Source organism: Xyrauchen texanus, chromosome 19 (genome assembly GCF_025860055.1).
Source record: "Xyrauchen texanus isolate HMW12.3.18 chromosome 19, RBS_HiC_50CHRs, whole genome shotgun sequence".
In the NCBI taxonomy this organism is placed as follows: domain Eukaryota; kingdom Metazoa; phylum Chordata; class Actinopteri; order Cypriniformes; family Catostomidae; genus Xyrauchen; species Xyrauchen texanus.
The window spans coordinates 15,255,616-15,276,870 of NC_068294.1; the positions used below are offsets into that span (position 1 = coordinate 15,255,616).

Here is a 21,255-nt window from a genome sequence, read left to right on the forward strand (position 1 = left end):
TTAGTATGTTTTTCTCCCCAATTTGGAATGCTCAATTCCCAATGCGCTCTAAGTCCTTGTGGTGGTGTAGTGATTCACAGCAAATCTCAGTTGCCTCTGCGTCTGAGACCTTCAATCCACGCATCTTATCATGTGGCGTGTTGAGCGCGTTACCGTGGAGACGTAGCACGTGTGGAGGCTTCATGCTAGTCTCAGCAGGATCCACGCACAACTCACCACGTGCCCCACCGAGAACAAACCATATCATAGCGGCCACGAGGAGGTTACACCATGTGACTCTACCCTCCCTAGCAACTGGGCCAATTTGGTTGCTTAGGAGACCTCTTTGGAGTCACTCAGCACGCCCTGGATTCGAACTCGTGACTCTAGGGTTGGTAGTCAGCGTCTTTACTCGCTGAGCTACCCAGGTGCAGTGTAGTACGTTTTTGAAGCAATTTGAATTATGGGGACACTAGAAATGTCCTCATAAACCCCATTTATAGCATAATACCCTTGTAATTCCAGTTTGTAACCTAAAACAAATTTCTTCTTAAACCACCCAAACCCACGCACACATACACATACACATGCACGCGCACACACACACACACACACACACACACACACACACACACACACACACACACACACACACGGTGTATTCAGACTTCTTTGCTTGATTGAGGTACAGCCAGTGTTAAACTAAAAGAAGACATTTCATTAACTGGAATAATAAACTAAAATAATAAAAAAAACTGAAGCTAAGCTCAAATAAATTTTTAGGACTCCAAAATGAACTAAATAATAATTAAAAATTACCCAAAAAAAACAAACATTTGAATTTTAGTTTTTTTTAATATCATTTAAAGTTGTTATAAAAAAAAAAAAACATGGGAGCCAACAAATTTCAGCCTTCTCTCAGCTTTTATTTTTCAGTGTAGCTTTTATTCAGTGTAGTGTAGCTCGCAGCTCCCTTTTATCTCTCTGTCGCCAATTACTCTCACGCTGTGGTCTTATACATTTTGGGATGCATCTGCCCATGTCCCAAGTGTAAGCACAGATACCGTACTTCCACCCGTCCAATTGCACACTTTTTTTGGATTTGCCGTGAACCTTGCCCGCCACAGCAATCTCAGGACAGCCCTCGGGTGGTGCAAAATGCGGCATACGCAGCATCCACACAGAACCGAACTGACCCATCGTCTTAGGGACTAGAACCACCGGGCTGGACCAGTCACTGTTAGATTCCTCTATTACTCTCATATCGAGCATGGCTTTAAGTTCCTCCTGTAAAACTTGTTTCTTGTTTTCTGTTAATCTATAGGGACAGGTGCGTACCACTACTCCTGGGATTGTCCCAGTGTGGTTTCCTATTAGATTCGTGTGACCAGACAGAGGCCAAAACCTGTTGGAAAATTCCCTTTGCAATTTGGCCTCCTCTGTGATTTGGGACAGTGAGAGGTGGTCTCCACACGGGACCCGGGTGACATTCGGCCCAAGCTCCTCCCTCTCCGAAATTACCGTTGCCAAAACCACGGGTACCTCCGCTCTCCAATATTTTAGTAGATTGAGGTGGTATATCTGCATTGCTCTGCTTCTATCTGTTCATTCTACCTCATAGTCGATGTCCCCAACTCGCCGTGTGACCACAAAGGGCCCTTGTCACTTTGCGAGTAATTTGGAGCTCGATGTGGGTAGCAGTTCTTGAGCCTGTAGCAAATGCTCCTGTGATAATTGCCCTAGTGTGATGAGTTTTGCTCTCATGTCAAGAATGTACTGAATTTCGTTTTTAGTCTGTGAAGGTCCCTCCTCACAATTTTCCTTTAGGATGTCCAACATGGCACAAGGTCGATGTGCATACAGTAATTCCCGTGGAGGCTTGCAGAACCTCTTGAACTGCAAATAATAGGGGCTCGAGCCCTTTATTCCAATTCTGAGCATCATCGGGAACGAACAAATCATGTTCTTACGTTTTGTATTAAATTGTTTAACCAGTTCAACTGGTCCAAATTGATTTAATACCCAGTATTCGTAAACTTCACACAGAGTGCGAGACATGAGTGTAGTGCCTTTGTCAGTGAGGATCTCATTCAGGATCCCCGCTTGGGAGAGAATTTTGAAGAGTGCCTCTGCAACACACCGTACTGTGATATTGTGGAGAGGCACTGCTTCGGGATGTCGCATTTCGTAATCCACCAGGACAATGCAAACGATATCCGCGTGCTGACTGTTCTAATGGTGCGATGAGGTCCATACCTATTCTTTTGAAGGGAACCCAATTAGTGGTAGAGGATGCAATGGCACTTTTGGGTTGGCCGGTGGATTCACCAGTTGACATTTGCGGCATAGTGCACACCACCTACGAACATCCCTGTGAATGCCCAGCCAGTAGAAATGGGCCATGAGATGGTTTAGTGTTTTCTCTTTCCCTTAGTGGTCTGCCACTGGATTATGATGAGCCTTCTGGAATTACATTTCCCTCCGCACCCCTGGCTGCAGAGTAACCAACCTGTGGGGAGGGCGACAGAGAGGAAGCCAGTGGGTTAGGAAAACCCAGAGAATGGGGAGCTGGCTTTGGTACAGGAAAAGGGGAAGGGGAGGATTGTAGGAGTTGTGGTGGCGTAGTGGGCTAAAGCACATAACTGGTAATCAGAAGGTCGCAGGTTCGATCCCCACAGCCACCACCATTGTGTCCTTGAGCAAGGCACTTAATTCCAGGTTGCTCCGGGGGGATTGTCCCTGTAATAAGGGCACTGTAAGTCACTTTGGATAAAAGCGTCTGCTAAATGCATAAATATAAATGTAAATGTAAGGGGAAGGATGAGAGGAGAGAAAGCAAGAGAAGGGGGCTCCCCGGCCCCCGTATACTCCACCAAATGGTCCTCAGCCAGATGGATTGCTTCCGTCTTCACTGGACCCACTCAGCCGTCCCTTTCGGTAGTCTGCTGATGAACTGCTCCAGTACCACAAGATCGATTACAGCTTCGGTGTCGTGATTAGGTGGTTAGCAACCACCTTAGACAGGCATCACGGAGCTGTTGGGTGAAGGCAAATGGACTATGGAATTGGCCAATTGTGGCCACCTCCGGATTGTGGCCAACCCACTGCAAGATGGTCCGCTTTAGGTCTGTGTACTCCAGGATCCTCACAACCGGAAGTTGTTGCTCCCTGGACAGCAAGGGCAGCAGTCGGGCTGCCCACTAGGTGTTGGGCCAGCCCCATGCTTCAGCCGCCTGCTCAAAAAGCTCAATAAAGGCTTCAGGTTCATCTTGCAGCCCCATCTTCGTGGGCGTGGCCATGTCTGGCGTGGGTTGCTGATGGAGGACTCCCCTGGGCCATGAGGCTCCGTAATACCTGTCAGTCCTCTGTCTGGGCTTGGAGTAGGACATGGAAACTCTGTTCCTGCTCTGCAGGAGGACTTGATGCTGCGTCGTTTGGATGCCGACAAGAGTCCAGCTAATGGCGAGGACTCCATGATGGTGTTTCTTCCTCAGTTCTAATTCTGGGTACCACTGTAACACGTTCTTGTCACTCTTCAGAAATGAGGAAGTGAGAGCCAATGAATTTCCACCTTCTCTCGACTTTTAATTTTAAAGCACTTTTCAGTGTACCAATGAAAAATGTCCACATAAACATAAACACACTAAACTCCAACATGTGTCACTCCTCTCTGCTGTGTGACTCTCAGCTCCCTTTTATCTCTGTCACCTCTCACCGCAACACAGAACAGCTGTTAGAAAAATTGCCCACAGGTGTAACCTGTGATGTAGCCATGTCAATCATAACAGCCCACCAAAATATCACAATTTTGGATGCTGCATAATAAATTTGACCCGCTCCTCTATGAACACACATAAACACAAGAACATATAGTTAACACATTAAACTCTAACATTGTATCTATCTATCACATTCATAGCTGCATCATGGTTTAAGAATCAAAATGCCACCAATCCAGTCATAACACAGTACATAACTCGCACCCCACTGATGCCCTTACAATTTTTATTTGAATCTACTATAACAGATGAGAGCTGTTTGAGCTTTATTTCTTTCAGGTATTGATTTATTGATGACAGGTTACTGCATATATAAAAGATTTTAGCACAGCACATACAGGCACAGCTAAGATCTAATGTTATAATTTTCAAAAAGGAGTGAGCAAGCATCGTAGTGTATTACTTGTTTGTCTGGTTTTTATTTTTTGTCTAGTGTTTTATGTGGAAAAATAATGATGCCAATAACTTTTGCCACATGTTATTTTTAAGAAATAGTTCACCCAAAAATGTATATTCTGTCAACATTTAATCATCCTTATGTTGCTCCAGACTGGTATAACTTTCTTCCAGTTATTTTGCTGAATGCCCTTGCTCCTCTTTATCAGACTTTAAAAACAAATAGGGATGAGGTCTGTCAGAGTAAAGTCAGTGGGCAGGGCCATGAAGGTTTTTTCTTGCAAGCATGCTCTATGTCTAGGCGCAAGTGGGTTTGGCAAAATTATGCCGTATTATGCGGTATAATAATTAATAATTAAATAATTAATTAATAGAGATTCTTCTATGGTAATGGTAGCATCTGCGTCCTATTATATAGTACATTCCCTGTCAAGCACCAACAATATGAACAAAGACAACACATTTATAAGAAGTTGGTAGTGTAAAAATGGACTGTATGCCATAAATTAGAAGAATAGAAATATGGATTTACCATACTTTTATGCATTAACTGTATCCTGTATGAATGGCATTTTTCTTTGACAGTGACACGTTCCTTTTTTATGCATTGGAAAATGTGGTTCTCGTCAGTATATTAATTTATGTTCTGTTAAATTATGGAGAATATACAAGTATTATTAATAATGTTTTCTATATTGACACACAAATCATGGCTAGTATCAACAGTGATTTCATCGAAATGCACTTCTACTACTACTGGTCGATTTTGACATTTTTGAAAATTTAATTCTTTAATGAAACAACAAAAAATTTAAAAATTCAAATAACACAACTAAATGAAAAAATAATCAAAATAATGATGTGGTCGAAAAATCATACCAAATCCAAACATTTTACCATCTCCAAATTCTTCCAAAATATACCAATACAAATTAGATCAGAAATACAATTGTAAATATAAACATAATAATAATAATAGAAAAATAAACCATGACCTATATATATAGTTTAACACAAATCTAATCAGATTTCATAAAACAGCAAAAAGGACATTATTACCACCTGCTGTGGAATCTACAAACCACAAATGTAGGAAATTATTTTAGACTTTGCGCTGAGAGAAGACGTGCTTTTTAAACGTATTAGCGCAATTACCTATTTTTCAGAAAAATAGCAAACTGTGCTTTCCGCCACTTCATTAACATATAATACACATACAGTTTGCGCACATACACCCACAGTTAGTGCAAACACTCCCACCCACAGCCACTTGCTCTTTGTGCATGAAAATTATGCTTACAATTAGAGCTCTCATGAAAATTGGATAAGAGTGCATGGTTGTTGTACATAGCGCTTTGCACTGGGGCTGAGCGGTATGTGTATATTTTAGTGATAATTGCCTATTGTGATATCCGATTACATCGTCAACCCCTGCCGAGGGTCAGTGAATTTTTTTGCTTTATTGATTTTGCTTTAATAATTTAATTCATTTATTGAAACACAAAAAACATAAACAGAAGACATTTCTAAATTAAATTGCACTTTAAAGTAAGTAATACAAAAATCTTATTTAACCACCTCCCCAAATCCAAACATTTACCGTCTCCAACGGCTCCATTTGCCATCACGCAAGCATACGTCAACAACATCAGGTGGAAAATTACTACTAGCCTACAGATTAAAAACTAAAGACAATTATAAATGTAAACACAATAATAAATCAAATAAATAAGCATAATAAATTCCATTGTGTTCCCAAAATAATGCTGCCAAATGTGTGTGTTCTTATCAAATTTGTGTTTGTATTACATTTTGGTAATAGAGTTAATGAAGCCTAAAGAAAAGAAAATAACACTTAATTTTAGATTCAATGTGAACGTGTCTTGTATTACTTTATGATTTAATTACTTTCACCTTTGATTCTTTAATATAAAGATATTACTGAACCTGCAGATTTGCATTCACAATGCTTTCCAACTGCGTGAAAATAAAGTAAACTAAACTCACAGCACCTCTTGAGATGATTGGCGATCATTTGCAGCATTCTCATAGACGACCATAACAGGTAAAGGAGGAGGAGGGAACCGGCTGAACAATAAACATAAACTTTAATGATATAAATGAACTTAAAACAACATAAAACAAAAGGACACAGACACACATACAACGTTGCCCCATGCGTCTCTCTTTCTCGAACCAGCGTCTCCTTCCAGCCCCTATCTTGCTATCCTGCTGATCCTTGTATAGAAAAGAGAGGCTAGGACATTCAGCAAAATAACTCCTTTATGTTCCTTGAATGAAAGGAAATCATATACTGTAGGTTTGGAACAACATCGATGGGGACAAGCATGATTATAAAATGATAGATTTTTATTTAATTTTTTTGGGTGAATTATTACTTTAATTAATTTCGAAGTATTAATCATGCTGGGGTTTGCATGATGGCACCACAGCAGCAAATATTTTTAAAAGCAATAACAACTGACTTTGACTTCCTCCATTTGTTTTCAAGTAAAGTTTTTGTTTTTAAGGCCCTTAATTCTGGGGCGCAGGTGACTCGGTGTTAATAACATTGTATTGTATCTTTAATACATAATTAATGTAATTAATTAATTTACATTCTCCATTGCAAACCCTGTTTTTTACATAGGTACAATAGGTATAACTATAACAATGTTATAAAGTAAAGTGTGAATAATTGTTTAGGTATTGCTTTTAATATATTTTGATGTTCCTGTAGGCTTTTCCCTGTATCTCTACTGGAGTATACGGTACGTGTAAGGTTTTTTTTTTTATATATATCAATGATTTATATATGTTCTTTATATTCATTAACTATCAATGACTGTGTTAATTGATTAGGGTTGACTGATTTAAAGTTCTCAATTCAACTCATAAGTGATTAAATAGTAGGGATAATTCCTATGATAATTCACTAACAGCCTTCATTTATGTTTAAGATGCACTGATAAACATCTAACTTAATCTACATTACTCTATGGACCTTGGCTATGATGTGACCTCAGTGCTCACGATGTGCTCTTATTTGTGGTTGTTTATGTAGTAAGTACCTCATTTTAGGAATTCTGTGTATGAATATAACTTGCTGTAATATAGAGGATTTTCAGATTAAGGGTGGGAGTAGACGGTCAGATTATGGGAGATTAGGTATGAGAGCATGTCACTGTGATTATAATACCCCTTCTTAGCTATACGTGTCAGCTTCAGATCTTCAAAAACAACCACCATCAGGTTTTTTTTAGGAGAAGTCCTCATGCTATGAATATGGTGCCATGTAGCGGCAGAATTCTTAGTCAACATTAAATTAAATTTGACTACATTTACTTTCTTAATTAACATTCCTGGTCTTATTTATTGTAAACAATAAGACCCAAAAATAGCAATTTATTCATTTTTAAAAGGACTGGTGTAGGTAGTGCAGCCTTTCTAAAATCTTTCCAAGTAGCAATAATGTAATAAAGGTTACGTCAATAATAGCAAATAATGACAGTTTTGAAAAAGAATGACTGCCAGGATACTTTGAAATGATCCTGAGGGTGAAATTGACTTTCCCTCCATGTCTGGTCAATACGTTTTTAAAAGTGGCGGCCTGCAGTTTTCAGGGAATAAATAGTCCTCCACAATCGTCTGCAAACTTGAAATCAGGTCTGGCATTCTGGTATGGAATGCCCACTTTTCAGGCTACAATCAGTTCCCAATAGATGAAATCTTGCACAGCCCTACATTTTATTTACAGCTTTAATATACTAATATTCTCTCACTCAGAAATTTCACATTATAGAAGTTAAAAGGGTTGTGCCTGCTGTTTCATGTTGACATTCAGGACTTGCTAACAAGGTGTGAACAAGTCGGTCTATAACATCTCATTATCAATCATACAAATTACATCACTGCATTTGAAGTAATATGTGTATATCCATGAGAATATCTGGTTTTTGTGTTTCTCTGTGTAATCTAATTTGTTTAGGGGAGACCTGGGTTAGTTTTCAAATTATATATGAGCTATACAGTATATCAGTAACTGTCCGATGTATGGTCAAAAGCACATGATTTTATGCATTGCACTGCTGCCACATGGTTGGCTGATTAGATAATCGCATGAATTAGAAGGTGTACCGATGTTCATAATAAAGGGCTCAATGAGTATAGTCTGAAAACTTGGCCCGTTATCAGCTTGTGTTCAATGAACTGTATCTTTCCCTGAATAATAATAGTAAAGTTGTTTGTAGCCAAGAATTTAAGGATTGTGTCTAAACAGAAATTGACTTTTAACTATAAGCCTATGCTTAGAAATAATTACTTGAGGAAAAAGGGTGACAAGTGACAACTAGCCCCAGTCCCCCATACATTATATCTGATGTGTTTTTTTGTGTGTGTGCATGGGTTGTGTGACGTGTGTGATGCAGGATATCCTCCTGATCAAGCAGTTGAAGTTGCCCTGAAAACAGTGAGAGAATACCTGGAGGAAAACTATGAGAAGGTGTGTGTGTGTCTTCTCCTTATTGGTATTTTTTTTGTTTTTATGCCATTGTTGTTATTCGAAGAGGAACACGCCATGGCAAACAGATGGTGGCTGCATGGGGACTTTCTTTTCTGAGTCAGCACACACACACACACACACACACACACACACACACACACACACACACACACACACACACACATATCCTCACAGTTTTAATTGGTTCCTAACGGGGCTTGTATGGGCTTTGCAGAACAGCATAAATACAAATAAATCCACAAACACATAACCTGGCCTCTGTGAGTTAATGTGAGCCCAGAGTAGATTTTACAGGAAATGAGCCACCAGGACATCTCCAACAAAACTTCTGCACAGCCCACACTGTTGGCACACTCTCTCTCTCTCACTGATCTGTCTCTGCTGTCCTGAGCTTTCATCTCACTCTGAGCTGCATGCTTAGTTGCTTTTGCCTTCCTTTACGCCACAGACATGCGAAATGACAGAGACACCTTAATTACAGCGCACTAATTAACCAGCGCTTTGCTGCCTGCTAACCCCTCCGCACTCCTAACCCACAGTGTGCGTGGGAGAGAGAGAGAGACATGGTGGTTGTTGACTTTAGAGAGTCTAAACTGATTTTCTGATTGAATATATTAGATCAAAAAGCAAAAAGTATTCTGACACTCGAGTCACTAACAATTCCTTGCATTTGATTTTAATTATAAACCTTATTTAACTGTGTGACTGCATCGTTTTAGTTTTCTTTTATGTTGTGGTTTAAGAAATCCCTAAACCATGGATATGATCCATCACAGCATTAGAAAACATAATATCAAACTAAATGGCATCTGCAAAAAAATGATGCTTGACCTATTCACAGAACTTGTAATTTTGTAGTCTTTTTGTTTCTAACCAGTAGAACCCAAGGTCATTTTTACTGGATGTTTGAGGTCAGTTCATACAGGTGTCCTAGCAGAGAGACCACAAGTATAGTTCATCTCATCAACTATAAACATGTTCCTCTAATGTTTGACAAAAAGAACATTTCCAAAAACATATTTCTCTTCATTTTAAACAGAATATCTATTGTTTTATAATTTAAAACCTTAAAATACCTAATTCTGCTTTGTGTCTTTAAAATACATTTCACTTTGTTTGATATTTTCTAATGCAATGCAATGAAAATCATACATTTTAATAAGTATTAAGTGTCCAAATACTTTTTGAGATCACTGTATAATGTTACTAATTATTTGGCAATGTACTGCTTGTTTTTTTTTTTACTAGAGGTGGGCGATACTACTTTATTCTTTTCAGTATAATACCAAGTACACCAATGCTAATATTGATGCTAACACCTCTATTAAATGAAGGTTTTAGGGATTTCAAATGATAAAAATGGATAATTATAGCCATTTTCATTCAATTTTATGGTCATCATTAAAACATTTAATGAGCCTAAACTGCAAACGCAACTATTTGCTAACAAAGTAATAATAATCCACTACAAATTGCTAACTACTTCCCTTAAATTCTAATCAGATTACTAATTACAACATTGAAAAGTATTTAGATTACTAATTACTTTCTAAAACAAATTCAAAATAATATGTATTTTCTCCTTGTTCATTGTCAACCCTTAAGCTGTCACAGAAATGCAACCGTATATATAAACATATGAATTCACATATAATTGTATTATATATGAATAATGTGAACTTAATAAAAACTTAAAAGTGATGGCTTTATTGGGGCCCTGGGTAGCTCAGCGAGTATTGACGCTGATTACCACCCCTGGAGTCATGAGTTCAAATCCAGGTTGTGCTGAGTGACTCCAGCCAGACCTCCTAGGCAACCAAATTGGCCTGGTTGCTAGGGAGGGTAAAGTCACATGGGGTAACCTTCTCGTGGTCGCTATAATGTGGTTTGCTCTCAGTGGGGTGTGTGGCAAGTTGTGCGTGGATGCCGTAGAGAATAGCGTGAAGCCTCCACACGCTCTGTGTGATAAGATTTGCTGATTGACGGTCTCCGACGTGGAGGCAACTGAGATTCATCCTCTGCCACCCGGATTGAGGCAAGCCACTATGCCACCACGAGGATTTAGAGCACATTGGGAATTCCAAATTGGGGAGAAAAAGGGAGGAAAAAAAAACAACTTTAATTGATAGTTAGTAACTGTAATCTGATTACAAGAATTAAAAATGTAATACATTACACCATTTTTTTGTGCCTAAGTGTAATTAGATTACAGTAACTAATTACTTTGTAATCCAATTAAACCCAACTCTGCTTATGGTACACAATGATTTTTAAAAATTCACTAGTTTAAAAAAACCCCAGGACCAGAACTGCACAATTAACCAAAATTAATTCAAAATCTCTATATGGCCTAGAGTGATTTTTAAACCACAATATGAGAGCTGCTGTTCCAATGTGATTTTAGCTTTTATATCCAAGCAGCAGTGAAATGAAATGTTAAATGTATGTTATATCGCAGTTTAAATCACAATGTCACTATTAGTCAAAATAATTGCAGTATAATTTTGGACAAAGTCGTGGAGGCCTACTTAGGATTGAGGTTTTTATGAGAAGATCAATCAACACCAGTATCAAAAGTATCGATCCGCAGATCCCTATTTTTATTTAATTTTTTTTATTAGACAGACATAAGGATGGGATGAGTGAGATAGAGAGAGAAACATTTGGCAAAGGCAATGGAAAAGAGAATGAAAATGACAATGCTAGACAGGAAAGATAGAAAAATGATAGGGAGAGCAATATTTCAGTGGCAGAGGAGGAGTGCTAGCTGGATGTAATGATGTGTTACAGGAACATGATTAGAAGCAGGAACAGCCCACCTTCCCTCACCACTGTTGTCATGGAGATGGAGGTTCTAGGATGCTGGCACAGAACTCAGTGTATTCTTTTTATGTTGTTGCTTGCCATGAAGCATTTGGGACTGGTGCTGGTGTTCTGTCAAGGACAGGAAGGTCACTGGCACAGAGTCTCCCCTGCTAGAAAGGCCCGACTATTAGAATATGCTAAACAACTGCACCCCTGAGTGGTCTTTTTCAGTGGCCCCTCTATCCAAAGAGAGAACACATGACTGAGAGACTCAAGTGTTTCAATATGATAAATGAAGATTATTTAAGTTAATATTGTGGGTTAAATTGAAGTTAAGTGAGTCAGAGTAATTTTCTGTGTAATGAACAGCATGCTACGATTAAGCAATATAACACAAGCAAAAGTAATGTGGCACTGAATATATCAGCAAACCTTTTATTTTGCTGTAGGCACAAAGCTCCAGATTAATAAACAATATATTAATATTGAGCAACTTCGAGTAGACACATTTGGACTTTTATAAAACCATTATAGTCCTTTAGCTCTATTCACACAAATATAACTTAATTCCACTATTGGTTAAGAGATTATTGTAATGATTAAATATCATATTCTTTTCATAAGCCTGAAGGTTGTGATATTGCACCTTTAAAGGGATAGTTCACCCAAAAATGAAAATTCCCAATTTACTCACCCTCATGCCATCCCAGATGTGTATGACTTTCTTTCTTCTGCAGAACACAAACAAAGATTTTTAGAAGAATATTTCAGCTCTGTAGGTCCATACAATGCAAGTGAATAGTGACCAGAACTTTGAAGCTCCAAAAACCATAAATGCAGCATGCAAGTAATCCATGTGTCTCCAGTGGTTAAATCTGTCATCTGAAGTGATATGATAAGTATAGGTAAAAAACAGATCAATATTTAAGTCCGTTTTTGCTATAAATCTCCACTTTCACTTTCTTCTTCTTTTGTTTTTGGCGATTCGCGTTCTTTGTGCATATCGACCACCTACTGGGCAAGGAGGAGAATTTATAGTAAAAAATGACTTAAATATTGCACCTATCATATCACTTCTGAAGATACATATTTAACCACTGGAGTCTTATAGATTACTTTTATGTGCTTTTATGAGCTTCAGTGTTTTGGCCACCATTTACCTGCATTGTATGGACCTACAGAGCTGAATTATTCTTCTAAAAATCTTAATTTGTGTTAAGCAGAAGAAAGAAAGTCATACACATCTGGAATGGCATGAGGGTGAGTAAAAGATGAGAGAACTTTCTTTATTTGGGTGAATTATCTCTTTGGTTGGATTTTTGTCTGTGTAGTGCTGCCTGCCTCACTTTCTCTTCTTGTTCTGCTGTACAAAAGCAAAATCAAAGCTTAAGTTCGTCTGTGTTGATTTATCTTTTTTATTTATTTGTTTTCTGTTTTATCTTCTGTCAGTTGGACCGGGTCATCTTCTGTGTGTTTCTGAAGTCTGACAAAGAGCTGTATGAGAGGAGGCTGTCTGCCTACTTCCCACGAGGTCTGTCACTCACACAAAACAAAGACACGTCATGACTTTATCTGAACATTATTCTTTGCTTCATGTTCATTAGATCAGATTAAATTAGAACCATTCTTTTACATTTTATGTTTAAATGTTGATTTAACTTTCTTAGAACGTTGTCCTCATTTATTTACTTAAGGCCATGCGCCTTAAGAGGAAGCTGTCATTTGTAATTATTTGCAGTGTAAAATTACATAATCACCCTTGTTTATTTACTGTATGCTTTTTAAACAGAGCATAGCCAGTGGTTCCATGCTCTCATCACATTACCAATATTTACAGTTCTGCTCATAAGTTTATATACCCTTTGCAGCTGTAGGGGGCAACAGCTGGGTCCTCACTATGGATATTGAATAAAAACTCAGAATTAGTTTTTGCAATAATCAAATGAGTGAGAGTTTACTGATTGTTCTCTGTAGGTTCAATAAGCATCACAAGTCGATAAGATACAACAGTTAGAAAGACAGGAAGTCGAAGTGCAGTTTTACAAACATTCCAAAGCAATTATAGTCATATGCAAATTACATTAAGGTGTCATCATACCACAATTTCTAGCATTCTGGTAGGTCAACTACCTCAAACATTTTAACATATTACAAATATGGGCTGTTTCTGTCTTCGTGCAAACAAAAGTTGTAAGCCACAACATGAATCTAGGTCCCATCCTTGGTTGGCACAACTTATGGTCAGATATCAAAGGTTAGATGTCAGTTATGGCTACTCCTTATTTTTTTACATTAAAGGGGTACAAAGAAGAGCAATTCAAATCCTTGGAAGTTGTTTTTGACTATGGCAAAGTCACAATTGAGAGGGCAAAATAACAGCAAATAATTGATGATTTATTCAGATATGCAATGGGTAGGTGTTATCTTCTTCTCAGGAATAGAGGCTTTCTCCCTAACATTGTTGGAATGCAGGGCCTCACCATCTGTGGAACATTAGGACAGAGAACAGAGAGGAACAAAATGGCACAAAAGAGCACAAGAGAGCACACTATTGTTGCATCTAGTTGAAATAAATTCATATTTCAATTAATTGATGACATGAGATAGATGTGTTGTCCAGTCATGTTACTTCTACAAACCATAAAACAAAGATAATAACAAAACAATCTACTAAACTAAAACTATGATATCTCTCATCAAATGGTTAAATAGGGTATGCGATTTGTTATGTAATAAAAAAGAAATGGAATAAATGCAATACAACATAAGATACACATTCTCCTGAGGCCGGGCTGAATGAGTTAACCCTGTTACTGCACTCCAATACAGCCAGACTCTCAGTTACCCCTCATATTACATACATATTACTTGTACCTTTTAAGAAAAGAGTGAGGATTGTGAAATTTAAGCCACGGGCCATGCATTTTAATTCTAGGCCTTCAGTGTGATTCATGCCATTAAGAAAACATAGTTTCACAATGAATAAGACACCCTATGCCTTTGGGCATCATATATTACGTGGCAGCCGACTAGTAATGCCAATTGACATTTTAAAAACATGTCCACGCAAGAAAGCCAGAACTTGAAACACAATTAATGCTCAAGCAAGCCTAATTTTAACAGCAGCATGAATGTTTTGTGAAATGAATGACAAAAATCATATTTTTTCATATGAATCTACCAAGGAGGTCTATAATACCTGGAAAAATCTATCTAATAATATTTGCAATTTAAATGTTGCTTACAATAAATTTTGTTTTCGTCAGTGTACACGGTTATGCTGCGTTCCTTTAATGTTGGATGTAGGATATTCCTAAATTCACCACTGTGAAACAAAAGCAGGGGTGTAAAATAACAAATTACAAATTCTCACATTACTGTAATTAAGTAGTTTTTTCCAGGAATTGTACGTTTTAAGTAGTTTAAAAATTGCATAATTTTACTGGAGTACATTTTAAATGCTCTAACTGTACTTTTACTGCGCTATTTTCCCACGTCTGTGTTCGCTACTTCCCTGTCCTGATTGAATTTTTATATCAACATGATTAGCTAGGGAGAGTCTTGTGACTCCCATTAAATCAAATCACATGTAAAAAACTTCAATGGCAGCTGCAGATCAGTGGAGGATGCCTCAAACACATTTTCAACACCTGAACATCCACAGCTGCACCTGAAAGGGGCTTTCGCAGTGAAAAAGGCCAATTGCTTGATCGTGTCATGTGACTTGCTCAAGCCAGACGTTCTATTACATTAATACTTTTAAAGCTTCTCAAGTTATTCAGCCAGAAGTAGTGAGTGGTTTTCTCATTTCCTTGTTATTGTCGTTTGATTAATAGCCTTTATATGACATAGCCTACTAGACAGTGCTTTATTCGGTTACATGTACACTTAAAGTCCAACATTTGATATGTCCAACAACATATGTTCAATTTGTTTACACATTACATTACACATAAACTGATTTTAATGTAATTGTTTCATACATTACGATATAAAATTGGGATCGTTGTATTGATAATAACTTTTTCACATTTCATTTCTGTAATCATGTCGCCCTGTTATTTTTTCCATCAGATTCATGTAGTGACTACAGTATAGATTAGTGATGTATATTAAAAGTTGTCAATCACAAACACCTATAAAATACTTTTACTTATTCTTTCTAGCAAACAGCCATAAAAGGGAATGTAAATTACGGTGTGTTTGCTACATTTTTAAATTACAGCATAGAGTTTTTATTATAATGGTCATAGCGTTCGCGACTCAGTTCTCAATACTCACTACTCATGAGTACTTTTAAATGAGCTGCTCTTTTACTCTCGAGTAGTTTTTAGGACAGGTACTTTTACTCATTTAAAAAAATTTAAGAAGAAACAGTACTTTTACTTGAGTATTATTTTCAGTACTCTTCCACCCCTGCTTGTGACTATACTTTTGAGTATTTTAATGTTACAGATTGGCCCCATTCACTTCTATTGTAAATGCCTCCCTCTATTCCAGATTTTTGCTTTTTTTAAAGAAAAGGGCTGGCAAGTCCAAATAATTTTTGGGGGTAATCAGTATTATGACACACATGCTGTTGATTGAACTTAACTTCTATTGAACCCGGAATATTCCTTTAATATCTGTTTTGCAGCTTCTCGGTACTACATTAAACAAAATACTTCATGACCTCTTATTTAATTAAAATGCTGAACATAAGTTGACATGATAGTATGTAAACTTGTGTTTAAATTAATGAGCATTTGAAAGATTATAAAAATTGGTTACTTGTCTCAATATCTGCCCCTGCCCCTCCCACTTTAGCTTGCTGACCAGTCAGAGACTTGAGTCAAGGGGACAGGTAACTAGTCCTCACTTTGATGTCAACACACTTCTGTTTGTTTTTCTGTGGAAGAGAGGGCACAAACTAATGCAATTTAAAGTTATTCTTTTCATTCAGCTGTTAATTAAGCCATATGCTTGCAGCTTGCACTGCTAACAAACTAACACTGACTACATAAGCATTTTAATTGGAAGCAGTGTTTATGTTGTTAAAAGAAATTAATTACAAAGCACCAGGCTGACTAATTTAGTATTTCATAGTACTAAATGTTCTGCCTTTATTAAATATTCACAAATCATAGTGACTCAAAAATAGTTCCTATTTTTTATTTGTAATGCAACACGTTGCATGAACAAAGCCTCAGTCTGATATTCATAGTAATTATATAATATTGTTAAGATCTAACACAGTGGCTGAACTCCAAACATTAGTGTTAATGTAGGTGTCAGATTGGATACAACTATCTATAGTTGTGATTGTTCCTGTTTACAGTATGTGTTCCATCAGCTCCATTAGACTGTTTTTCACCTGCAGATTCACCACCAAAGAGCAAATTATGAAGAGATGTCATAGTTGCTGTGGAAACACCACACAAGTTCAACCTGCTTTTCTGTCACATCTGCGTGCCTCACATTTACCTGATGCAGCCCTGCAAAAACTGAGGACCACAACAATAACAGCTGCCTGACACCATCTGATTGATTCATATCACCAAGCAGTGTTAAATTAAAATTCTGATTGGTATCAATTTCCCAGAGGAATAATATTGCTATTGCATTTGTGTTAAATTTATAAAAGTGTCGGAATGTCCTAAGACAGGGTTTACAAAAAAAATGACAAAATAAATAAATACAATTAGCTATAAAATGGTTATTATTTGCAAATGATTCAGAAAGCATACCTGAGCCTTCATTTAAAAAAAAAAATGGTCTAAAATCCATGTATCTTATAAGTCCATACATGTAAGCTTTATTATGATTGATGTGTTTACAACTTGTTCCAAGAATCATTTCTTGCTATTTTTGTAACAGATATGATTTGTACTGTGGCTACATTTAAAATTATAGATTTTCTGTGTGAATATTGTTTATAGAGTTGAATAAAAATGGTATTAAAGCAATCAAAGGAACCAAAAATGTACGTCAATGGTTGTATCACTTAACCTATAATGAAAGTGCAGTATTTCTACTTCTTCAATGTACTTTCTGTCTTCCAGTATGATAAAAGGCTCTCATTAAAGTCAAATCCTTTCTCTAAACTAATGGCTGGGGCTGCGCTTAATGCAACTTTCATTAATTACATCGTAAGCCTTCGAGTTAATAGTATAATGTCAGCAAATGGATTTAAAACAGAAATATTGATGCAGATTGATTTTGTTTCTGCATCAAACAAATTCCCTGTCAGAGGAGGGAACTCATAATTCTTATGTGATGATTGTTTTTCCACCTGTCTCATGCAATATGAACATCTTTTATAAATGTAAAAAATGATGAGTCTCACTTCATCTCAACACGCTGTTTTATCTGTGAAAGAATGGAGAGAGAGAGAGTTTAATAAACTCATCTGAAGCAATTTTCATTTTTTAATAAGCGACAGGCAGCTCAGATACTGTCATCAGGAGAGCCTCTCCAAATGATGAGAGCGGAGGGGAAGAAAGGAGCGAACGCGCAAAACAGAGCGAACACGAGAAAGAGCTCAGCAGAGTAATTATCCTAAATCCAGACTTCATCACCGTCCCATCAGCACTTCTCTCTTCCTTTCCTCCCTCTTTCAATCCAGCTCTCTGGCCCTCTTAGTAAAGTGTTATTTAATTTTCTGTATTGGCACAGTGAAAGCAGCCAGTGCGGGGCTGCTGCTGAAATAGTAACCCTTCAGTGAAGATCACACTGGAGTGCATCCTATTCGCCAGCAGCAGAACCACAGAGAGACGAGAGGGACATGAGAGCTGCTTCTCTTTTTCTCCCCCTTATCTCTCTTTCCCATGCCCGCAGTGCACTTGTTCTCGATAATCCTATCATCTCTCTTCTCTCTCTCTCTCTCTCTCTCTCTCTCTCTCGTTCCCTCCAGCTGCGTTCCCTGTGTTTCATCAGGCTCACAACGCTAGATTCTGCCATTCAAACCGAGCTCGCCATCACTCGCAGCTCTGCCCTTTCATCCTGGTGCTTTAAGTTTGTCGTAGTTCACTGAAAAAATAACGAGGGTACTTGATTTTGCAGTTTTTCTAAGTATATTTGAATGGTATAAAATGAAGTAAAATCTAATTAACTTCATGATATCATTAGAGTAAATGTAACAAACATGTTAGTTACTACAGTAACTTTTACTTATAAATCTGATGTAAATTTAATCACATTTGATATGAACATTTCACACACAGTAATATGTAATATTTAAAATATTACTGTAATATTTTAAAACATGGCAGCTTCAAACTTCACGTTTGAGGTATGATTGTGTCATTTATGTTGTAGATCATAACATCCACATAAGTAATGTTTACCACAGACCTTGTTTTACTCACAAATTGAAAAACCCCATTATAGGATAATCTAGAGGGAACCCAAGGCAAAATAGCTTTCTAGGTTCACCTAAATTGATGTAACGGCTGAACAGCTTTTTTGATGCAAAAATGTCTGATGATGCTTGTAAGTAACTCAGTAAAATAGGATCATTGTCAGTGTACTGAAACTTTCAGTAGCAACATGTCGACAGTGTTGCCAACTATTTTCAATGGAAAGTAGCTAAAGCCTGCTCGAAAAGTAGCTAAATGTCGCCAGATGACGTCATGCGTCATTAGCATATTAATGACGTCATCGCGTCGTATTTGCATTCTGCCTAATTTGTCACTAATTATGTATGTATAAACCGTGCTCATACTGTTTTTATATAAGTATAAAGCCGAATGTCCAGTAAAACGGTTCTCAATTACATATTTTCTGTTAGATAACGGAACGGAACGGAACGGAACTTAGCTAACGTTACATGTTTATGAGTTTGAAGAAGGTTTATTGTTGTGTTTGGATAAGTAAAATGTATAGAGTCTGTAAATATACGATCTGAAGTCGGAGAGTTCAGAAACCGAACCGGAATGAACTAAAACTCTGATTAGTAGTGAATATAAGCGCATGCCAAGAAAAAACGGTCAAATTAAATGTTTTGAATTAAAACAAAGGAGAAGGCAGCTGCTATGTGATCACTGATTGGTTCCTGCTAACACAGCGTGCACATGCGCAGCTCATTCATGTCTATGTCCGCTGGCGTGCAGTCAACGGAATGTGCTGCTCCTCTCAGCCGCTCACTGAACAGAGCAGACGCAGCGGGGAAGTAAGACCTCACGCTTGCAGTACTGGCGATATTTGGAATTTGGAAAGTTGCTAAGGTTTGTCCAAAAAGTCGCTAGATTTGTCGCTAGTCGCTTTTTTGAAAAAATGTCGCTAAAGGGGTCTGAAAAGTCGTTAAAAATAGCGACAAAGTCGCTAAGTTGGCAACAATGCATGTCGACATCCCATTATATATATATTTTAAGATACTGATGCCATAGCAATTTGCAGTCAGTAATTATTACAGGAATAGTTCACCCAAAAGATTTTAATTATCTGATTATGTACTCACATTCATGTATTTCCAAACCCATTTGACTTACTTTCTTCTGTGGAACACAACAGGAAAGAATTGAATGATTGCCTCATTGGCTGAACTCAATACAATAGAGTGCATAGAGAAACATTTTAACATATAATACAGCACCCAAAACTGTCATAAAATAGTCAATGCAACTCGTGCATCATATTCCAAGTCTTCTGAAGGCATAAAATCACTTTGTATGATGAACAGACTTTAAGTCGTTATTCATTACTTAGTCAAATTCAGTCATAAACTGAAATCCAATTTTGCTGCTATGTCAGTAACATCAAAGCTCATAGTTCTTGTGCATCTTGTGACCAAATGTCATAATGTCAAGTCTCAAGAATCAGTGAGGATGTGTCATGATGTTTGCTCTAGAGGTCGACCGATTAATCGGCCGATTTTTTTGCATTTTTTAACATAATCGGCATCGGTCAATATCAAAGTATATCAAGCCGATTATTAGGCAGGCACATCTGTGGGCAGCCTAGTGTTGAACGCACGCTGCCCCTAGAGTCATTTTCCAGCAGAGTGAGCAGACCTCATCCAGTGCCTAAGGAAGGAGCTAAGTTCCTTGGAGAAAACGGTAAGGATTAAATTTGTATAACTCCTTTATATATAATTAAAAACTTTTGATATGTTACTGCCAACTTCAAGAAAAAACGCGACAAACGCGATAGGTGACATGACGTTCGGTTACTTTGGATATTGATAGCGTAGTTGAAGTTGCATTATCACAGCAGAAGGGTTGCTATCATGTCACAATAAGGAAGCAAGAATTTTGCAATTACAGACAGTGAATCTGAGACTTTTATTTGTTCGGTTTGTGTGTCTTATATTTGAGAGGGTTGTCACTCAATGCAGAGAAATAAGTAATAAAAAAGATACCAACGCGCTATATGCTATTGAAGGACTGGCTTTGGTAAGCTCGGACGTTATCGGTTCTGCTGTCGGTAGGCCTACTGGAGAAATTAAGAAAATACTTTTATTATTATTGCTATAAAGAGAAAGTTATTTTATCTCGCCAGCCATTTCTATGTATAATAATATGAAACCATTCGTCTTTGATGCAATTTAGCTATTCGCAGTCAGAGAGAGAGAGAGAGAGAGAGATCTCTCACGCGGAATATCTCACCTTCTTGTGGGTAGAACAGAGGCCTCATCTTATTTGGAAAGCTAGTGAGGAAGTAAATGAGTGTGAAAGGGAGTGAGACAGGGTCAGGAGGAGTTGGAGGGGGTGGTTGGGGATGTTTATGAATGCTGGAGGAGATGTTGGCGTGGGGTGGAGGGGCTGCTAGTGAAATGAAAATGGATCTTTAGTAGAA

At 37.6% G+C, this 21,255-nt stretch overlaps 1 protein-coding gene across 2 annotated transcripts in view; it reads left to right on the forward strand.

The window, feature by feature from the left end:
- LOC127659926 (ADP-ribose glycohydrolase MACROD1-like) overlaps window positions 1-17,533 on the forward strand; it is a 112,355-nt gene extending 94,822 nt beyond the window's left edge. The window contains exons 7-11 of one of the 2 annotated variants that reach the window (XM_052149920.1): window positions 6,895-6,925; window positions 8,582-8,655; window positions 12,931-13,012; window positions 16,288-16,324; window positions 16,841-17,533. In XM_052149920.1, coding sequence (XP_052005880.1) covers window positions 6,895-6,925; window positions 8,582-8,655; window positions 12,931-13,012; window positions 16,288-16,295 — 195 coding nt within the window. In that variant the 3' untranslated portion in view covers window positions 16,296-16,324; window positions 16,841-17,533. The remainder of the gene's footprint in view (window positions 1-6,894; window positions 6,926-8,581; window positions 8,656-12,930; window positions 13,013-16,287; window positions 16,325-16,840) is intronic. The other variant, XM_052149918.1, reaches the window with a different exon arrangement.
- The last annotated feature ends 3,722 nt before the right edge of the window (window positions 17,534-21,255 follow it).